Consider the following 16598-nt stretch of genomic DNA (forward strand, 5'->3'; position numbering starts at 1 on the left):
CCAGCCTTGGAAGTTAACTTCATCCTCAAGCTTCCAAGCCTGGCTTTGGGAGCAGACAGCAGAAGGTTCTCCTATAGTTCTCTCTCTGCTGCTCAGACAAATCACTGTCAGTGTGTGGAGATGATTTACCATTTTACACTGACAGGAGTAACGTGTGAAGATCAAACAGCGAACAGACAGTCTATGTCGTCTCCACTCCTCAGATCTGCCACGCGCTCTGACTCCTGTTTTATCTGGGGTCACTTCTTCTGATGCATCATACACCAACCTGACCCTGTTCTTACCAGGTGGCTCATTCACTCTCTCTCTGTGAACTAGTGAACCACTAAACAGCTGTTTTGTGCCCTCTTCATTCCTTTACCAGCATCCATCACACACAGCCACATCCACACATTACATCAATCAATCAATTAATCTTTGTATAGCACTTTTCATGCCCATGGCAGCTCAAAGTGCTTCACATGTTAAAAACAAGCCATATAGGGAACACATATTGGGAGACATAGGGAACACATGTTAGGAAGACATAAAAAAATTCGCAAACACATACACATTCACACAATCATTTTAGAACATTGGATTTTATCGGGGAAACGCTATCTTATACTCACTCATTTGCAGTGGGGAAAACACTAGATAAAATGAAGTAAAATAAATAAAAATGGGAAGAGGAGAAAGACACTAGGTAAAATGAAGTAAAATAGATAGAATGAGAAGATAAGAGAAAGACACTAGATAAAATGAAGTAAAATAGATAAAAAGAGAAGACGAGAAAGACACTAGATAAAATGAAGTAAAATAGACAGGTGTAGTGGGATAAAATAGAAAGAAGAATGGATGAATTAAAATAGAATTTAAAAAAAAGATAATAAGAAGAAATAAATAAATAATAAAATAAAATAAATTAAATGAATGTTTTAGAATAATAGAAATAGTACGAATCAGTTAAAAGCAAGGCTAAAAAGGTAGGTCTTCAGTTTGCTTGTCTCATCATGATGCACACAAACGACTAAAATAAGATTTACACACTTTAATGCACTTTTCCTCCCACTGTGCAGCACATGATCACATTCCTATACCCTGGCTGCCACAGAAGCAGTCAGAGCCTCACAGCTGAATATGACTCCCACTTGTCCCTCAGACAGAGATGGAAGTATTATCAAGACAAACCCTCATGAAGTCAATATGACACAACCGTGAGTCGTCACTACAGAATGAGAAGTAATAAGACAAACAGACTGTCAGTCTCAGTTGTCTTCACTGTGTCTCTGCTGGAGGCTGCATGTCGTACAGCTGTGGCCGGCCCTCTGCTGGTGACCCACATTACTTTTACTCTGAAGGAAGTACAGTGTGGTATTTTGTTTAGAATAACTCAAGTAAATTAATTCTTCATGTACGTGATGAGTCACCTCGCCTGACAGAGCTGCTCAAGGGCAGAGCCTTATATCCCAGCATGCACTGGGTGAGAGACAGTGTATCAGTTTCCTGGGCGACCAGGCCAAGAAAAATAAATTTAAAGGGATAGTTCACCCAAAATTCAAATTTCAATCATTATCTACTCACCCTCATGTCGACTAAGAGCTGTGAGAAATTTCAGAGTCCTCCGTTCCTTCTCTGAGTTACGGGGGGGCCCGTGCAGCAGTATTTGTCCATATAATGGTTGTCAATGGATACCAACTTTCTTCGTCCAAAAAGACACACTAAAAAACATCCAAATACCTCCATACTGCTCGTGTGTAATGTCCCTCTTGTATTGAAGCCCCGACATGAGAAATTGTTCTGAAAAAAATTCTAGTCTATATTTTAAACTAGCGGAAGCTCCCAGTGTCTCGGTTCACTGCTCTTCCTGTGTCAGTGCAAATCTTGCGTGATTTGCACTGACTGGCGGAACAATTTCTCATGTCGGGGCTTCAATACAAGAGGGACATTACATACAAGCAGCATGGAGGTATTTGGATGTTTTTTGGTGTGTCTTTTTGGACGAAGAAAGTTGGTATCCATTGACAACCATTATATGGACAAATACTGCTACGCGGACCCCCCCGTAACTCAGAGAAGGAACGGAGGACTCTGAAAATTCTCACAGCTCTTAGTTGACATGAGGATGAGTAGATAATGAGTGAAATTTGAATTTTGGGTGAACTATCCTTTTAATGAAAAAGATTGAGTCTTGTGTCTTAAACAATAAACCTGTGCAGGAAATGGTGATGATGTTTTACATACTTACTGTGTTCTTTCTGTCTCCCCACCAGTCTGAAGCCGCTGGACATTGAGTTCATGAAGAGACTCCATGACAAAGTCAATGTCATCCCTCTTATTGCAAAAGCCGACACTTTGACCCCTGAAGAGTGCCAGCTGTTTAAAAAACAGGTATTTGTATTTGTATTTATCTTTAGGGGTCTGCATCCCCAACAAAGTTCATGGTAGGAAACAGCTGGTCCAGTTAGTCTTGTTGCTGCGTTCACACCGGACCTTTGATTTTTGTCGCTGGCAATAAGTTTACATATTAAGTCAATGCAAACAGGCGACTGAGTGATTAATCGCTCAGGCGACAAATCGCTGGGGCTCCAAGCGACAGCGAGATGAGAAATCCCAAGTCTCTGGCCGTCAGTCGCTTGTCGCTCAGCACTGATTGGCTGCCGTAATCTATGTGTAACTATGACAACTACTGAAATTATGGAAACGTAATACAACTCTACCGGTCCGGCAGAGCAAAGCCGGCTTGACGTTGTTCGGCGCTTGTGGGACTTCAGGCGACTGCAGAGTGACAGAGCGATTTTTTTGAAGTGACACGAGTGACAGCGACAAAAATAAAAGGTCCGGTGTGAACGCACCTTTATAGTGAGGGTTGCCAGGCAACCAGCAGAGATTCTGCCTGAAAGAACAGGAAGGATGGATAAAGTGTTCTTCATAAAAAATAGTTCACGACTCTCTCGATGCACAACCTGTCTTTGAAACATGTATGTTAGTGTGTATGTGAAATAGATTAGACACAGTGCGTTGATTAATGAGCTTTAGTCAGATGTTTCATCATGCCAAGATAATCTGAGGAAAAAAAGCTAGCTAAATATATTTGAAACAAGTATAAAACATTGATCTATTTTTTGAAATGTGTAAGGCTTATGAACCTAATAAGGAAATTAAAATCCTTCTTCAAGCTACATGTTTGCAGGTCTACACTGTGCATGTAACTGTTTATCTGATTTCTTCCTTCTTCAGATAATGAAAGAGATACAGGAGCACAAAATCAAAATTTATGAATTCCCAGACACAGAGGACGACGAGGACAACAAGCTTATTCGGAAGATAAAGGTAACAGAGCAGACGGTCTGGGTAGCTGCAGTGACAAGTAGAGGTCACAGACAGCCAAAGGTCAGGCTGTGTCTCGGTCAGTGTCCGTCCTCTCAGGACTAACACTGAGCTGTGTGTCCTCCCCCCTCCAGGAGAAGATGCCCCTGGCCGTAGTCGGCAGCAACGTCGTTATCGAGGTGAATGGCAAGAAGGTCAGAGGTCGCCAGTACCCGTGGGGCGTGGCAGAAGGTAAGTTCACTGCCAGAATGGAAGAACACAACTTCCAATCTATAGCCAAGCTGTTGAATCCCAGATGATAAAACGTGTCAAAGAAATGTGAAGGTTTAATGAGGCGAAACATTTAGGCTCTTTTATTTTGACGGTACCTTTATCACACAGTGACAGGTGTGTGTGAGAGAGAGAGGCAGAGGCATGCTGGGGTTTGGAGTGTGTCTTGTTTTCAAATGTCCAGCTGTCACAGTTCTCCCTTTGTTGGAGTGGATGAAGCATGATGTTCCTGAGAGTGTGGGGCACGGTGCATGATCTCCACTACGACCCCCCTGTGTCCACTGAATGTATTAACTACCGGCTGAAACTAGGACTTGTCCAGATCTAAAGCAGAGGATGAAAAGCTCACTGATGGTTGGAGGGAATGATTCGGTCTGTGTGTTTTACTGGATGGCAATGTTCAGGTGATAAATTAATTTAGTTTATGGCACTTCCCGTTTTCTTTGTCACTGGTTATGTAACGTCATGGTGGACCTAATGTTAATCTGTCCTCATCTACTGGTGGTAAATGATTTCCATTGGGTTTGATACAATAAGCTGCAGTCAGAGGTGGGAGGTTAGTGAAGAGGGGATGATGAGTGACACCTGCTGGTTGGTTGGGGACAGTGGACAGGGTTGGGACTCCTGGCTGCAGTTGAAAGGTCAACTTCTGTAGAGAAAGAGGAAATGAGCTTCCGTGCTTCCTATCTGATCTAATTCTACATGAACAAAAGGAAAGGACAAGAGTTCCTTGCGGAAGCAACATTTAAAGCAGCACAACATTTTAGTTTCACCAAGCTAGATGTAGAAACAATATCAATGTAGAAACAACAGAGCAGATGATATATGTTGATCTGATCCAGTAATCCTTGTCTGATCAAATAAGCTTGAAATCAGATAATACAGATTTGTTCTTTTTAAATCTGCCCAGTTAGGAGTCATGAAAAAAAACTATATATAAAAATGTTAAAAGCATATATTTCATATACTATACACATTTACTGTATATCAAAGTTTAATTTATTCTGAACTCCTAAATCCTGCTCAGTTGAATTATTATTTTAATGGCTCAGCTTTCTCTCTTTGTATTTTTCTGTAATGTTCCAATGTTAGTTGGGGAAAAAAAGCTTAGGTAAGTGTCAGTGCAGTCCAGTTGTCCCTGCTGCAGATGTCCTCTTTTGCGTCCTGATGGATTCTCTCCTTCGCCTCATGCCATTTTCCACTGAGGTTGAGGAGAAGCGGTTGAACAGGAGGTTATTCTGACTTTTCCACCGCAGCCCTTGGATCTCTCTGCAGCTCCAGTGCTTGACTGTTGACACCCTCCACAGGCTGAGGACAGTAGGACAGACGAAAAAAAAAAAAAGGTTTTATTTGCATTCACTCTTATTTATTCCTGAATAATGCAGCATTCTGTGTGTTAGTCTGCTTAGTCAAACTGGATCAGTAGAGAGATCACAGGTGGCAGAGGAGGAGAGAGATGCAGCAGTGGTCCCATCTGGATGTAAACCTGCACCCCAACCCATGGACTCGCTCCAGTATCATTACAGTTTGACAAGCATGAAGTTAACTGGCAGTTTCTACATTATTACGTGATAACACCCACCCTTCTTCCCCTCAACACACAACAAACACACAAAAACACCATCTTGATGACAGTGTTGGTCCTTAGCCTGACTGGGAATCTGAAAAAAGGAAGATTGACAGAGTGCATTATGGGATGTGTTGTATGAGTATTGCAGCAAGCACTGAGCGAACCCAGCTGACATGAGACTGTCACCTTTTCACCCTCGGCCACAGTGAAGTGTTGTTGCTCCTACTGGTGTGTTCATTTGTGTTCAATCCCCTGAAAGATGATATGCTGTATCTATCTTTATACAAAGTAATTTACCTTTGTTTCTCTGTGGTTGACCGTTTATCAGTCTTTCACTTTTCATTCTTTCTTTTCTCTCTTTTTTTCTTTTTTTCTTTGTCTATTCTTTTCCATGACTGACAGAGGGCATTTTTGGTAAACAAAACCATCTTTCACTTTATTTCAACCTAATTTTCTCCTCCTCTCCTCCCCCCTCAGAGTCTCCCCTAAACTCTCCATCCCTCCTCTCCCTCCACTTTTTCTGTTGCTGTGCTGTCTCATCATTAGGCTGATGGTCAAACCAATGCTCTGATCAGACTTGGGCTGAAGACTAAACTAAAATTTCCCCGAACACTGGAATGCACCATATTTTGGAAATGTTTGAAAACAAAGCAGGACACGGATATAAAACGTGAACATGTAATATTCCTAAATATGAAAGAACAAAGAAGAACAAAACTGTTCATATGTTCCCAACTGAATGTACAGTAGGCCCACATGCTCGTTGCTAACACTTGAACTTTGAACACTAATGTTGAATGAACACTAAAAGGTAACACTGGCCTCTTTAAAAACATTCTTGTGGCAATTTTTCATATAGTACGTAATTAACCTACTTACATTTTGATATGCTGTGCAACTCACTCTTGAGTGGGACAGAGTTCCAGGTAGTAAGAAATTGTTAAAGAGAAATCCCAATTTTTTTTTGACATGGTCTGTCCACTAGAGAGCACTGCCGACTTTATTTTGAAAGGTTTAGATTGGTAAAATGTCTTTCTCTGTGTCCTGATGATCACAACTCACACAACGAAGGGATACTTGAAAAAAAACATTGTTTGATGGATAATCTAATAATAATAAATAAGATAATGATAAATAACAGTTATTCTTTTGAGATGCTGCTGGTTTCAGTAAATCACATAAGCTTAAACCCACAAAATGAAAAGATGAACAAGCTAAAAATCCATCCTGCATTGCTATCTCCCAAACTTTGTTAATGACTTTTTAGTTTGTCATTTATACCTAAACAGTATTTAAAGGTCATCAAAGTGTATGTTAGCAGTGGGGACATATGAATGATTATTTTTGTTTCCTTTGTTCTTTTCACCTAACTTAAAGCAGAAGTGAGTGATCCGGTCGTTTTCGCTAATGCTGCGTTCCAGGCAGGCTTTTGAAATCGTAAATTACAGCTTCAAGTCACAACTTACGACTTTGTAGCGTTCCAGGCAACCCACTCGTGTTTTTCCGACCTGTTTTACCGGTGAAAGTCACTATAACGGCCACTCGTAACTTCCGACCGGTGAACTCGTACCAGATCGAACTGGTACCACTTCACGGTCGGAAAAATACGAGTTTCCTTGAACGCACCATAACAGTCCTCGTCGCTACGTCACCACATTCACGGCGTTCCTTGGCTGCACACACAGCCCTGCATGCCGTTCTCTCTCCTCATTGGATAAAAACTGTAGGATACGATAAATGTTTTCTCTTCGGCTCAGAGCAGAGCAGAGGGACTGAGAGACCCGTGTTTCAGTCCAAACACTCTATGTAAGTGATTGCTGTCGGAAGATATAACTATTTAAGACTTATATTAACACAAATATATCACTCACTTCTGCTTTAAAAGTCAACCCATATATAATAAGACAAGCTTTTACTGAGTGTTCACTGTGATCCAGAGTTATTGCAACGTGAGTCTTTCTGAGCTTCAGCAGCTCATCACAGTTTTTACTGAGATCTGGGAACAAGGTGATGTCACTGAGCAGTGAGATGATCATACAGGTTGTAAACAAACCAAACTAGCTTTACCTTCACCAAGAGGTTGATGTCACCTGTGTGTGTATGTGTGTGTGTGTGTTTGCTTGTTAGCAGGATAACACAAAAAGTTCAGAAGGGATTTCCTCTGAAGGTAATGTAGGGATGAGCATGAGTCAGGGAGGAATCCATTCAGCTGTGGAGGAGGTCTGAAGCATTTACTAAGCTTAAAGGGACAGCGAGGAGTTTCTATTTGGTTATAAAAAAGTCTCACGTTAATGTGGATGAATCTCCGCTACCCACACTTGTTAATGGGTCCATTTTCGATAAATATATCGTTTTGTCTCTATCATTATTTTGTTATTATTAGTGGTGGCGGAAATGCTGGGTGAGCCGACCAGCGTTTCTTTACTTTAGGTTTTGTGGCGAGTCATGAGAATAACGCCGCCGAATCGCCGTTAATGGTCTGAACTACGACGGTATGTGATCGTCTTCCAACCTCTGACTTTAATTCTTGATGAATGAAAACATGAGTCTGTCTTGCGCCGGTCAAAGAATTATACGGTGCGCGGAGGCTCATACATGTAGTGTAAAAACGCTTTGCTTTTCCAAAACTCCTCGTTGTCCCTTTAAGATTTTTATACCTCCATGTCAATGGCAGTCAGAGCCAGAGTTTGTTTTCCGTCCATCCATCCCATGGCCACGACACCTGGATTTAGAGATGTACCCTGAAACTAGTCTTAGTAGAGGAGGCAGACATCTAACAATTCTGTTTTGGCGTATGTCAGTAGTGTTGCTAATAATGACCTACTACTAGAACTTCAACAACTACAACTACAGCAAGCAGTGCGTCAAACTGGGGTGTTTGTTTGAAACTTGTATGGTTGTGTGGCTGCTCCTTTTTGTTGCTTCATTAAACATTGTGGTGACTGTGGTCCCAGATCTCATTAATTACACATGAGATAATGTTTGTTAAGTATAAGAACTGAAACTGCAAAAACAAGACCATGGTTGTAATAAACAAAAACTATCCCCCAAAGGTGCATTTGACAGCATTCGCTCGACGTGTATCTCTAAATTTCCCGTCAGTCTGGTGTTCTCACCAGGTTCAAGCTCTCATACACTTGGTTGTTTTGTCCCAGGTCTGATGCTGTGAATAGTCATGGAGAGAACTAGAGCCTGTTTGGTGCTGAAGCTCCTGCTGCAGTAGAAACATCACTCTAATACGGTGGTCCCCTTCTTTGCTCCTGTGCTATGACCTGAAGCAGTGCCGGTTTATCTCAGCCGTGCTCTACCACACTATTCAGCTCACCGTGTCATGTTTGAGTTGAATTAGTTGTGTTGGTGCAAGGTGAGAAGGGCGTGTAAGACTCATGGTATCACCGGACCAAGGACTGGGATCCACCATCCTAACACATTGCTTATAGGTTCATGAGCAGTTAATGGTGAGTGAGCGTTTTTCAAGAAGGGCATGTAGCAGCTCATTTAAGTCATCAAGATAACATGGGCTTGGTATCATGAATTCTCACTCATTAGCATAGCTGGATTTAAGATTTAATTTAAGACCTTTAATGGTGTTTGCACAAGAACTCCTGCATACTTAATACACACTTGTTGCATGTTTCAAATAAACAGTTGTTTGCTCTTGATTCATCAAACCAATGCAGTTCATCATCATCATGGCCTAAATAAACTCTGCTGGTAGATCAGGCTCTCCGGCTCAAAACACCTGATGAATGGAGACTCTAATGTCCAGATCTCGCTGATTGACAGACACAAACTGAAGTGATGTGGATTAAACGCATGAAACTGAAGTATGCATCAGGTTTTTTCTGCCGTTCATCAACAAATAAGATATTTACAGTTAGCTGTGTCCCTTTTTATTTTTCCCATGATCCTTGACCCTCACGTAGGTCCTCTACTTGTTCCCTCATTGAGACTGTCCACAGCTGGTCATGCATAGATCCTCATATAACTCCCCCTCCAATAACCGCACTCCCTCTACAAGCCTCTTAAGCCAGTTAGCCTGGACACATGCAGGCAACGGTGTTGATCCGGGCCAAATCTGGGCTGAACATGGGATTGGTTCCGGGTCCAAACCGGGCCAGGTCTGAGCCATAATATACCCAGCTGCTCCAGACCCAGATTTAGCCCCTCCCCCTCCGCTGGGCACAGACAGTAACTGAAAAACCATACCCCTCCCCCCCTCCGTCAGAGCTGCCCCCTCTAGAAGAGACAGGAGGTGAATGGCTGGCTTGGGATGCCAAGGGGCGGGACTTCTTAAGTTTCATCAATGGTAAGGTGTCCTCCTTATTCGCTCCCCTGATGACGATTGACTGCCATTCGGGGAAGGCTAACCAATGGGAGCTACGTATTTGATGATGAAGAGGAGGTTGAGATCCACCACACACATCCATTACAAGAGATTATCAGTCCTTTTTTTTTTTTTTTCTTTTTACCAAAATCCCATCTGACCGTGTAACCATGTCTTTGTTGTTGAGATGAGGACTCACAATCATCTAACTGTGCAATGTTGAAGAAGACTGGTTGTGTTTACTGTTGTCCGACCAAGACCTCCTGTTTGTTCTAACTATGTGGCGTCTGTGGATCCAACAGTGACGGGCTGTGATCAGATAGGAGTGTTTTTTCCCCTGCTCCAGTGCACACATTCAGCTGTGAGCCTCAACGATTGTCATTCTCGTTGTGTATCACTCTCATCGTAGTCAAGTGGCAAACAGCAGCTTGTGCAAAATATGCACTAAGATCCTGTTGTGTCCTGTTGGCTGCAACATATTAGCCACTGAGGTTAGATGAAGACTCAGCAGTACTGAGCTAATTATTTCTTATTTAAAGCTGCATTAAAGGGATACGCCAACATTTTTTTTTCATGTCTTGCCTCACTCCCGCGTCCATGACCAGCAGATAGACACCATCCTTTCAACTGTGCGTGCAGTAACAAGGGAGATCCGTATCGCCCGTAATTAGCTTAGCTCGAACGCTGGAAGTGCATAGGTAGTGTTAGCCTGCCTCCTACCCGAGCCCAAATCAGCAGTCAGAAGCTGATTTCATTTTAGCTCTAAACTCTGTAAATATATCACTTTATCCACATTTCAAACATTTTTAGGCCAGAAAGTAGCCGTTTAGATCAGCAGTGTGTCGTTAATTTGTCTAAATACCAGCTGTTTACAATTTTGTTCGGACGAATTTGGTGCTACTCAAGCTAGCCGTTGTGACCAACGCATTTCCAGTTACTTTCACAAAATAAAACACCACAAGGATGGTGTCTATCTGCTTGTCATGGACTCGGGAATGAGGCAAGACACGAATAGAAAATGTTGGCGTATCCCTTTAAAGCTTTTCATTATGAAGTGGATCAGATCTCTGTGGTTTTATGGCCGTAATTTTACTTTTCAATCCCATGGGCCTCGTACATGTTGCTTCTGTAGCAGCAAGTGTTTTACACATCCAGCTCTGAGAAATACAAGATGAAGTGATATGACTGTTGGTGTCGCTCCTCTCCTCTGCAGATGTCCTGTCTGCTGCTGTTGAATCCCTTCCTGCCACAGTTTCTTAGCAATAATACTACATTTAGCCTACCTGTTTCAGTACACTGCTACATTGGTTCTACTGCTACAGCCTTATTTGGTCGAGTAGGACCACTGGCTCATGTTGGCCAGAACTGGACAAAGTCCACAGCTCCATGACTTGAGTCACAGTGCATCCTGCTCAGATATCACACCAATACAAGTGACAGTTTTAAAGTCAGATTTTTTACTTGATTTTAAAAGTACATTTACAGAACCTGATGACAAAGGTCAAGGTCACCACACAAACACAGTTTTGGATCCACAGTCTGTTCCAGAGAACAGAGTACTAGGACCGTATTATAGGGCAGAAGAAAGTTGTTATTTTACAAGAAATGAATATGCAAAGTTGTTTTGATGTTGATGAGGTAAAAGATGAAGTATCTCCTTATTTATGAAACCTGTACTGATGCAGAACTTCACAGGAGGCTTCATGTTCTTTGTTTTAAAGCTTCTCATATTTCTTCTTCAAAACACGTACTGTATCCAAAAATTACAACTTTATTCCCACAGTACTATTATAATTTTTTTTTTGAAATATTATGAATTTACTCCCAAGTTTAAGACTTGACTCTTGGAATTTAATATTTTCTTTCCTTAAAGGTGTACAGAAAAGAAAATTGAATTTAAGCCCACTCTGGGTCATAAAATTAGTGTAATAACTCATCTATCAGACGTTGTAGGCCAAACTTTGTGCAAAATTCTATTTTTGAGTAAATCCGGGATGAAAGTGTGTATTTTTTTTTTCGCATTGGATAATGCAGGCACACGGATTATACGTCAGCCTGCACACGATTCATCAGCCACTGATATTGGATCCGTCAATCAAACGTCTGAGACACACACACACACACGGAGCTCGGTCTCGCCCCAAGCTTTGAATATCCCGCCAGCTCGATAACGACCAATCAAATTAGTTTTCCTTACTCGGGTAAACTCGTGTTGCAGCTTGTGACAACTCGGCGTGACAAACAGGACAAACGGCCATTTCTGTACACCTTTAAGGTACAAACATGTCTTAGAAAATGATTGTGGAAGTAGCTGCCTGGCTGTGGCTGGCAGCAGTTTGTTGAAGCCTAAATTGAACGAGAACGGTGTGAAGTTTCAGCGCATCATGTGAAAACCATCCTATGTGATCATGGCCTGACGTCCCGTTCCCTTTGCTGCTTGTCTCTGTCCATGTGCTGCTCCAGCTGATAGTGTTATCTGCCTTTTTTATTCTGTTGCTTTAAACACTGAAAGCCCCTCGCTCTCAGCATCCCCCTCCTCTAATGAATGAATGAATGAACTTAACATTTTGTAGTGTGATATGTGTGTTTCTTTTGAGACTAGTAACACTGATGTTTACTTGGTTGCGTTTAACTTATGCTGTTTGTCTGATTTGACTACTATGTAAATAACATACACTACTGTTGAGTTGATTTTACTCACCACAAACGCAGTAACACAGTGTTACTACTGGGACTGCCTCTGTACGTGAACACATAGCCTGACAACAACCACAGCATACTGACAGACATTTACTCAGAGTTGATTTCAGTTATTTTAGCACCTGTGAAGCTCTGTTGTGATGTGTGGACAAACCTCTGTAGATGCTCAGATATCGATGCTTGCAGTTCGTTTCTAGTTCAGTTTCTCCTCAGACCAGTTGACCATTGCTCTGATGATTCCTCTGAGGAGTGGTGGTGTGTAATAACTTGTGGTGTCTTCGTGTCTCTCCTCCTTCCTCCCTCTCTGTTCTCCTATCTCTCCCTGTGTGTTTCAGTGGAGAACGGGGAACACTGCGACTTCACCGTGCTGCGCAACATGTTGATCAGGTGAGAGACATTCACACAAACTTTAACTCAGGAACACACACACATTTAAAATCCTGTGATGAATGAAACAGTTTTTGTTGAGCGTGAAATATTTTATTGCTTTGGCACATCTCATTCCCAGTAAAAACACAATGTGCTGCATAAAGCCTGAATTATCAAGTAGGTTGAAACCACAAACAGTTAATCAAATGCATTTAAGTTGGAATAAAATGCAATCAATAATAAATCAACGGTTCAATAAAAGCAAGACATGTGAAACTAATAAGAGGAATCAAAATAAAATAAAATAATAAAGTCAGACCAGTGAACAGGATGGCTGGAAAGTCCGGCTAAACCAGTGGTTCCCAACTTTTTTTGGCTCATGACCCCATTTTGACATCCCAAATTTCTGGCGACCCTGCGATCATGTGCAGTCTTGTGATCGCAGCCGTCAATCAAGATGCGCCAGCTCAGATATTTTTATATGCTGCATTATATTAGAACTCAAATGTATATTTGAGAAAGTGAAAGTATAGAATACAGTTGTTTAAGATTGTGTGTGGTGTTTTAATCATAATTTTAAAAAGAATAGTTGAAAAAATGCTTTTATCAGTAATTTCTTTTAATCAATTACTAGACATTTTAGGCGACCCCATTTGAATTCCAGGCGACCCGACGTGGGGTCCCGACCCCAAGCTTGAAAAACACAGGGCTAAACACAGATGATACAAAAAACGTCAACTACAAAGAGTTGATAATACCCTACAATTAGATTAGATACCACCAACAGTTCAACAAGCAGGTAAAGAGTCAAAGGCAATTAACAACAGATACAAGTGGCTAGAAGTGAGTACAGCTCTTGTTTACTTGTAGCTGTAGTTAACCTTTGAAAAAAAATGTATATCTGTGGTTGGTTTGATTTGAGGAGGTGGTGTGATTCAGAGGAAGCTGATTGTCCAAAGTTAGATCTACAATGTGGTATTTTGATATTTAGTCATTCACCATCTCCTGGTTACTGCTACTGTGTTGAATAAACTATTGATAGATTTTTAAACTAATAAATAAGGTGAATGAAGCTAATCTTGTCAAATGCGTTGGTAGGTTTAGTTTTGTTCTGAATTCCATGATTCATTTCTTTTCTTTTCCACAGGACCCACATGCAGGATCTGAAGGATGTCACCAACAATGTCCACTACGAGAATTACCGCAGTAAGAAGCTGGCTGCCGTCACCTGTAACGGAGTGGACACTTCCAAGACCAAGGGACAGCTCACTAAGTACGGCCTTGCTCATTAATCACATGACACAGATCTTTTAGACATTGAAACACTCCAGTCCATCTTGTTGCTACAGTAAAAGACTCAGGGCCCAGCCTGCTGACCTGGACGACCACCGGGTGACACTGTTCTAGTAATGCCGGCTTTAACCACAGTACCCCTCTTGTTTCTGAAGAGAAACAAGGCCAGTGTGAGAAATGTGCAGCGGATTTCCTGTGGTTTGAAATAGAGTCTGGAATCAGGAAACAGTGTTAAAGAACTGACGTCACCTTTGAGATTTCTAATCGTCAAAAAAAAAACTCTTGGAGGACATTCAGTCATTGTTGAGCTAATCTAGACAGTTTCCGCCTGTGTCACCTCTTTGGTGTTGCTGCTGTGTAGTTCAGTGTATAGCCGCTGCTCCTCTGCTTGGAGGGGAAATGATCCAGTAGGAAGTACTCAGACTTCCAAACTAATATCCCCCAGGGGACAATAAAGTGAAACTAAATTGAACTTTTCTACCAAATGGGAAATGCCCATACATCACCTCACCAGAGAAAGCCCCACAGCTGGTGGTCCTACTGGGGAAAACCCTGCAATTTAGTGTTTTCTGTCTCACGTCCACTTCTGATGACCACTGTCCCCAGTCCACTTGGCCTTGTCATCTATCTATATCTATATCAGCTCCTTGCTTCTGTGGAGGATTGAGTTCATCCAGCTCCCCTCTCTCTCTCTTTCAGACTTGGGCTTAAGTAATAACACGTAATGTAAAGATATAAGAAATGATAACAAAAAAATAAAAAAATAAATAGATGTCCAAGTACCAGCGACAGCCAGTGACCTCACAGAACACTGGTTTGGTCTGGTGAAAGCAATGCCTCCAGAACTTATTCACTCTGACTCAAGGACAAACTTTGGTGGTTGAAGGTCAAAGGTCACGGTGACCTCACAAAACAGTTTTAGCCATAACTCAAGACTTCACACAGCAATTCTGACCAAATTTCACACTGATAGTTCATACTCTGTAAGGTCCGTAATAAACCAAGATGTCACCTGAGAGGAGCAGCTGGTTCTAGGCTCAAAATGTAAAATCTGCACTTAATTTTCATTTGATATTATTTCATTGTTCATTCACTCATTTATTTATTTTGATATTCGATCTCTCCTTTCTTTTTCACTTTGGATTTGGATAATGTCTAGGGATGTCACGATTATAGATTTTCTTGGTACGATTATTGTCAGAGAAATAATCACGGTATTACGATTATCACGATTATTATGCATTAATTAATTTCCCAACACTATGTAGTATGTGTAAAATCAAATATAGTCTAAATAATTACGAAGCTATTTATTTACACAAAATATTTTAAGTATCTATTAATAAAGGACCAATTATATTCCCCAGGGGAATTAATTGTCATCTTTACCAAGTGTTTAAGTTTATTTTAATCTTTTTTTTAATTACAAATGACGTGCAAACTTTTAAATTCCTACCGATTCAATGTTACATTAAGTAACTTGACCAGTATCTTTGCATTCACCTTTACTTTGGCGCACATGATGGTTCTGACATAATCTTTTTTGGAAAGTGACGGTATTTAGGAATTTAGCGATAAATTAATTGTGGTGTTTAATACCGCGATTAATTGTGAAAACAAGTAATCGTGACTTCCCTAATAATGTCACATTAATATGATTTGTCTTTATGAAAATTAGTGCTATATTGTTTTTTTTTTGTTAAAAGAAAAATGATTTCCCTGGTCAACAGGAGTCCACTGGCGCAGATGGAGGAGGAGCGCAGGGAGCATGTGATGAAGATGAAGAAGATGGAGGCAGAGATGGAGCAAGTCTTTGAAATGAAGGTGAAGGAGAAGAAGCAGAAACTGAAGGATTCAGAGGCTGAGGTAAGTTTTGAGGATCAGTGGGTCCATGTTTTTGTTTCTTTGTTTTTTCAGGTGGACAGTAGCACCATTAAAGTACTGGAATCAAGACTTAAAAGCTGATTTTTACTCAATCTACTATATTTTCAGTAGTGTTTTAACCTGGTTCTATGATGCAGGTTTTAATAAAAACTAACCTGAAGGTTAAGGCGATCTGAGTCTGGAGCTCTGGTTATCGGTGTAATTAATAAAAATGCACCTTTCTTCACCAGTTTGACTGTAGACGTGTGCAGATGAAGACAGTGGATTGTGATTGAAAGCTCTTCTCGTGCTATAGACCTCAAGTTAAATGTTTTGCTTCAGCCAACCAGTATTTTTCAGGGTTCATGTGCAGCCGACTTCAGCACACGAGCTGAATGTTTGAGACTGAACATATAAAACGTTTTCGCCCTCAGCTGGAGCGACGCCACGAGCAGATGAAAAGGAACCTGGAGGCCCAGTACAAAGAGCTGGAGGAGAAGAGACGAGTGTTTGAGGACGAGAAGATCAACTGGGAGGCCCAGCAGAGAATCCTGGAGCAGCAGAAGCTGGACGCCTCCAAGTTAGTGACGCTCCCACTTTTAAGTAGCTGAGTGATCAGCCGCCCCTTAACCCACCAAACACTGGATTTGTTCATCTGATGTTTGACAGGATGCTAAATCTTATTGGAGCTGTATTTCCTTATTAATACATTTGTTACCTATTTGAACCATGCAGTTACAGAATCTGTTACCAGGGTTCCTACGCAAGTATGGAAAGTATGGAATTAGATTTTATACATTTCCAGGTCTGGAAAAGTATGGAAAATGGAAATTATTGTATGGAAATATATTTATCTTAATACTTATCTGGGTTTGGTCTTATCTGAAGTTATCTGGA

General features: G+C 41.2%; 1 protein-coding gene across 4 annotated transcripts in view; it reads left to right on the forward strand.

Moving 5' to 3' along the window:
- LOC310987507 (septin-7-like) overlaps nt 1–16598 on the forward strand; it is a 65775-nt gene that overhangs the window by 46258 nt on the left and 2919 nt on the right. For all 4 annotated transcript variants that reach the window (XM_083973803.1, XM_083973804.1, XM_083973806.1 and 1 more), the window contains exons 6-12: nt 2253–2370; nt 3220–3312; nt 3444–3540; nt 12512–12563; nt 13693–13818; nt 15569–15704; nt 16136–16281. In XM_083973803.1, the coding sequence (XP_083829929.1) occupies nt 2253–2370; nt 3220–3312; nt 3444–3540; nt 12512–12563; nt 13693–13818; nt 15569–15704; nt 16136–16281 (768 nt within the window). The remainder of the gene's footprint in view (nt 1–2252; nt 2371–3219; nt 3313–3443; nt 3541–12511; nt 12564–13692; nt 13819–15568; nt 15705–16135; nt 16282–16598) is intronic.

Source organism: Trachurus trachurus, assembly GCF_905171665.1.
Source record: "Trachurus trachurus genome assembly, chromosome: 6".
Taxonomy (NCBI): domain Eukaryota; kingdom Metazoa; phylum Chordata; class Actinopteri; order Carangiformes; family Carangidae; genus Trachurus; species Trachurus trachurus.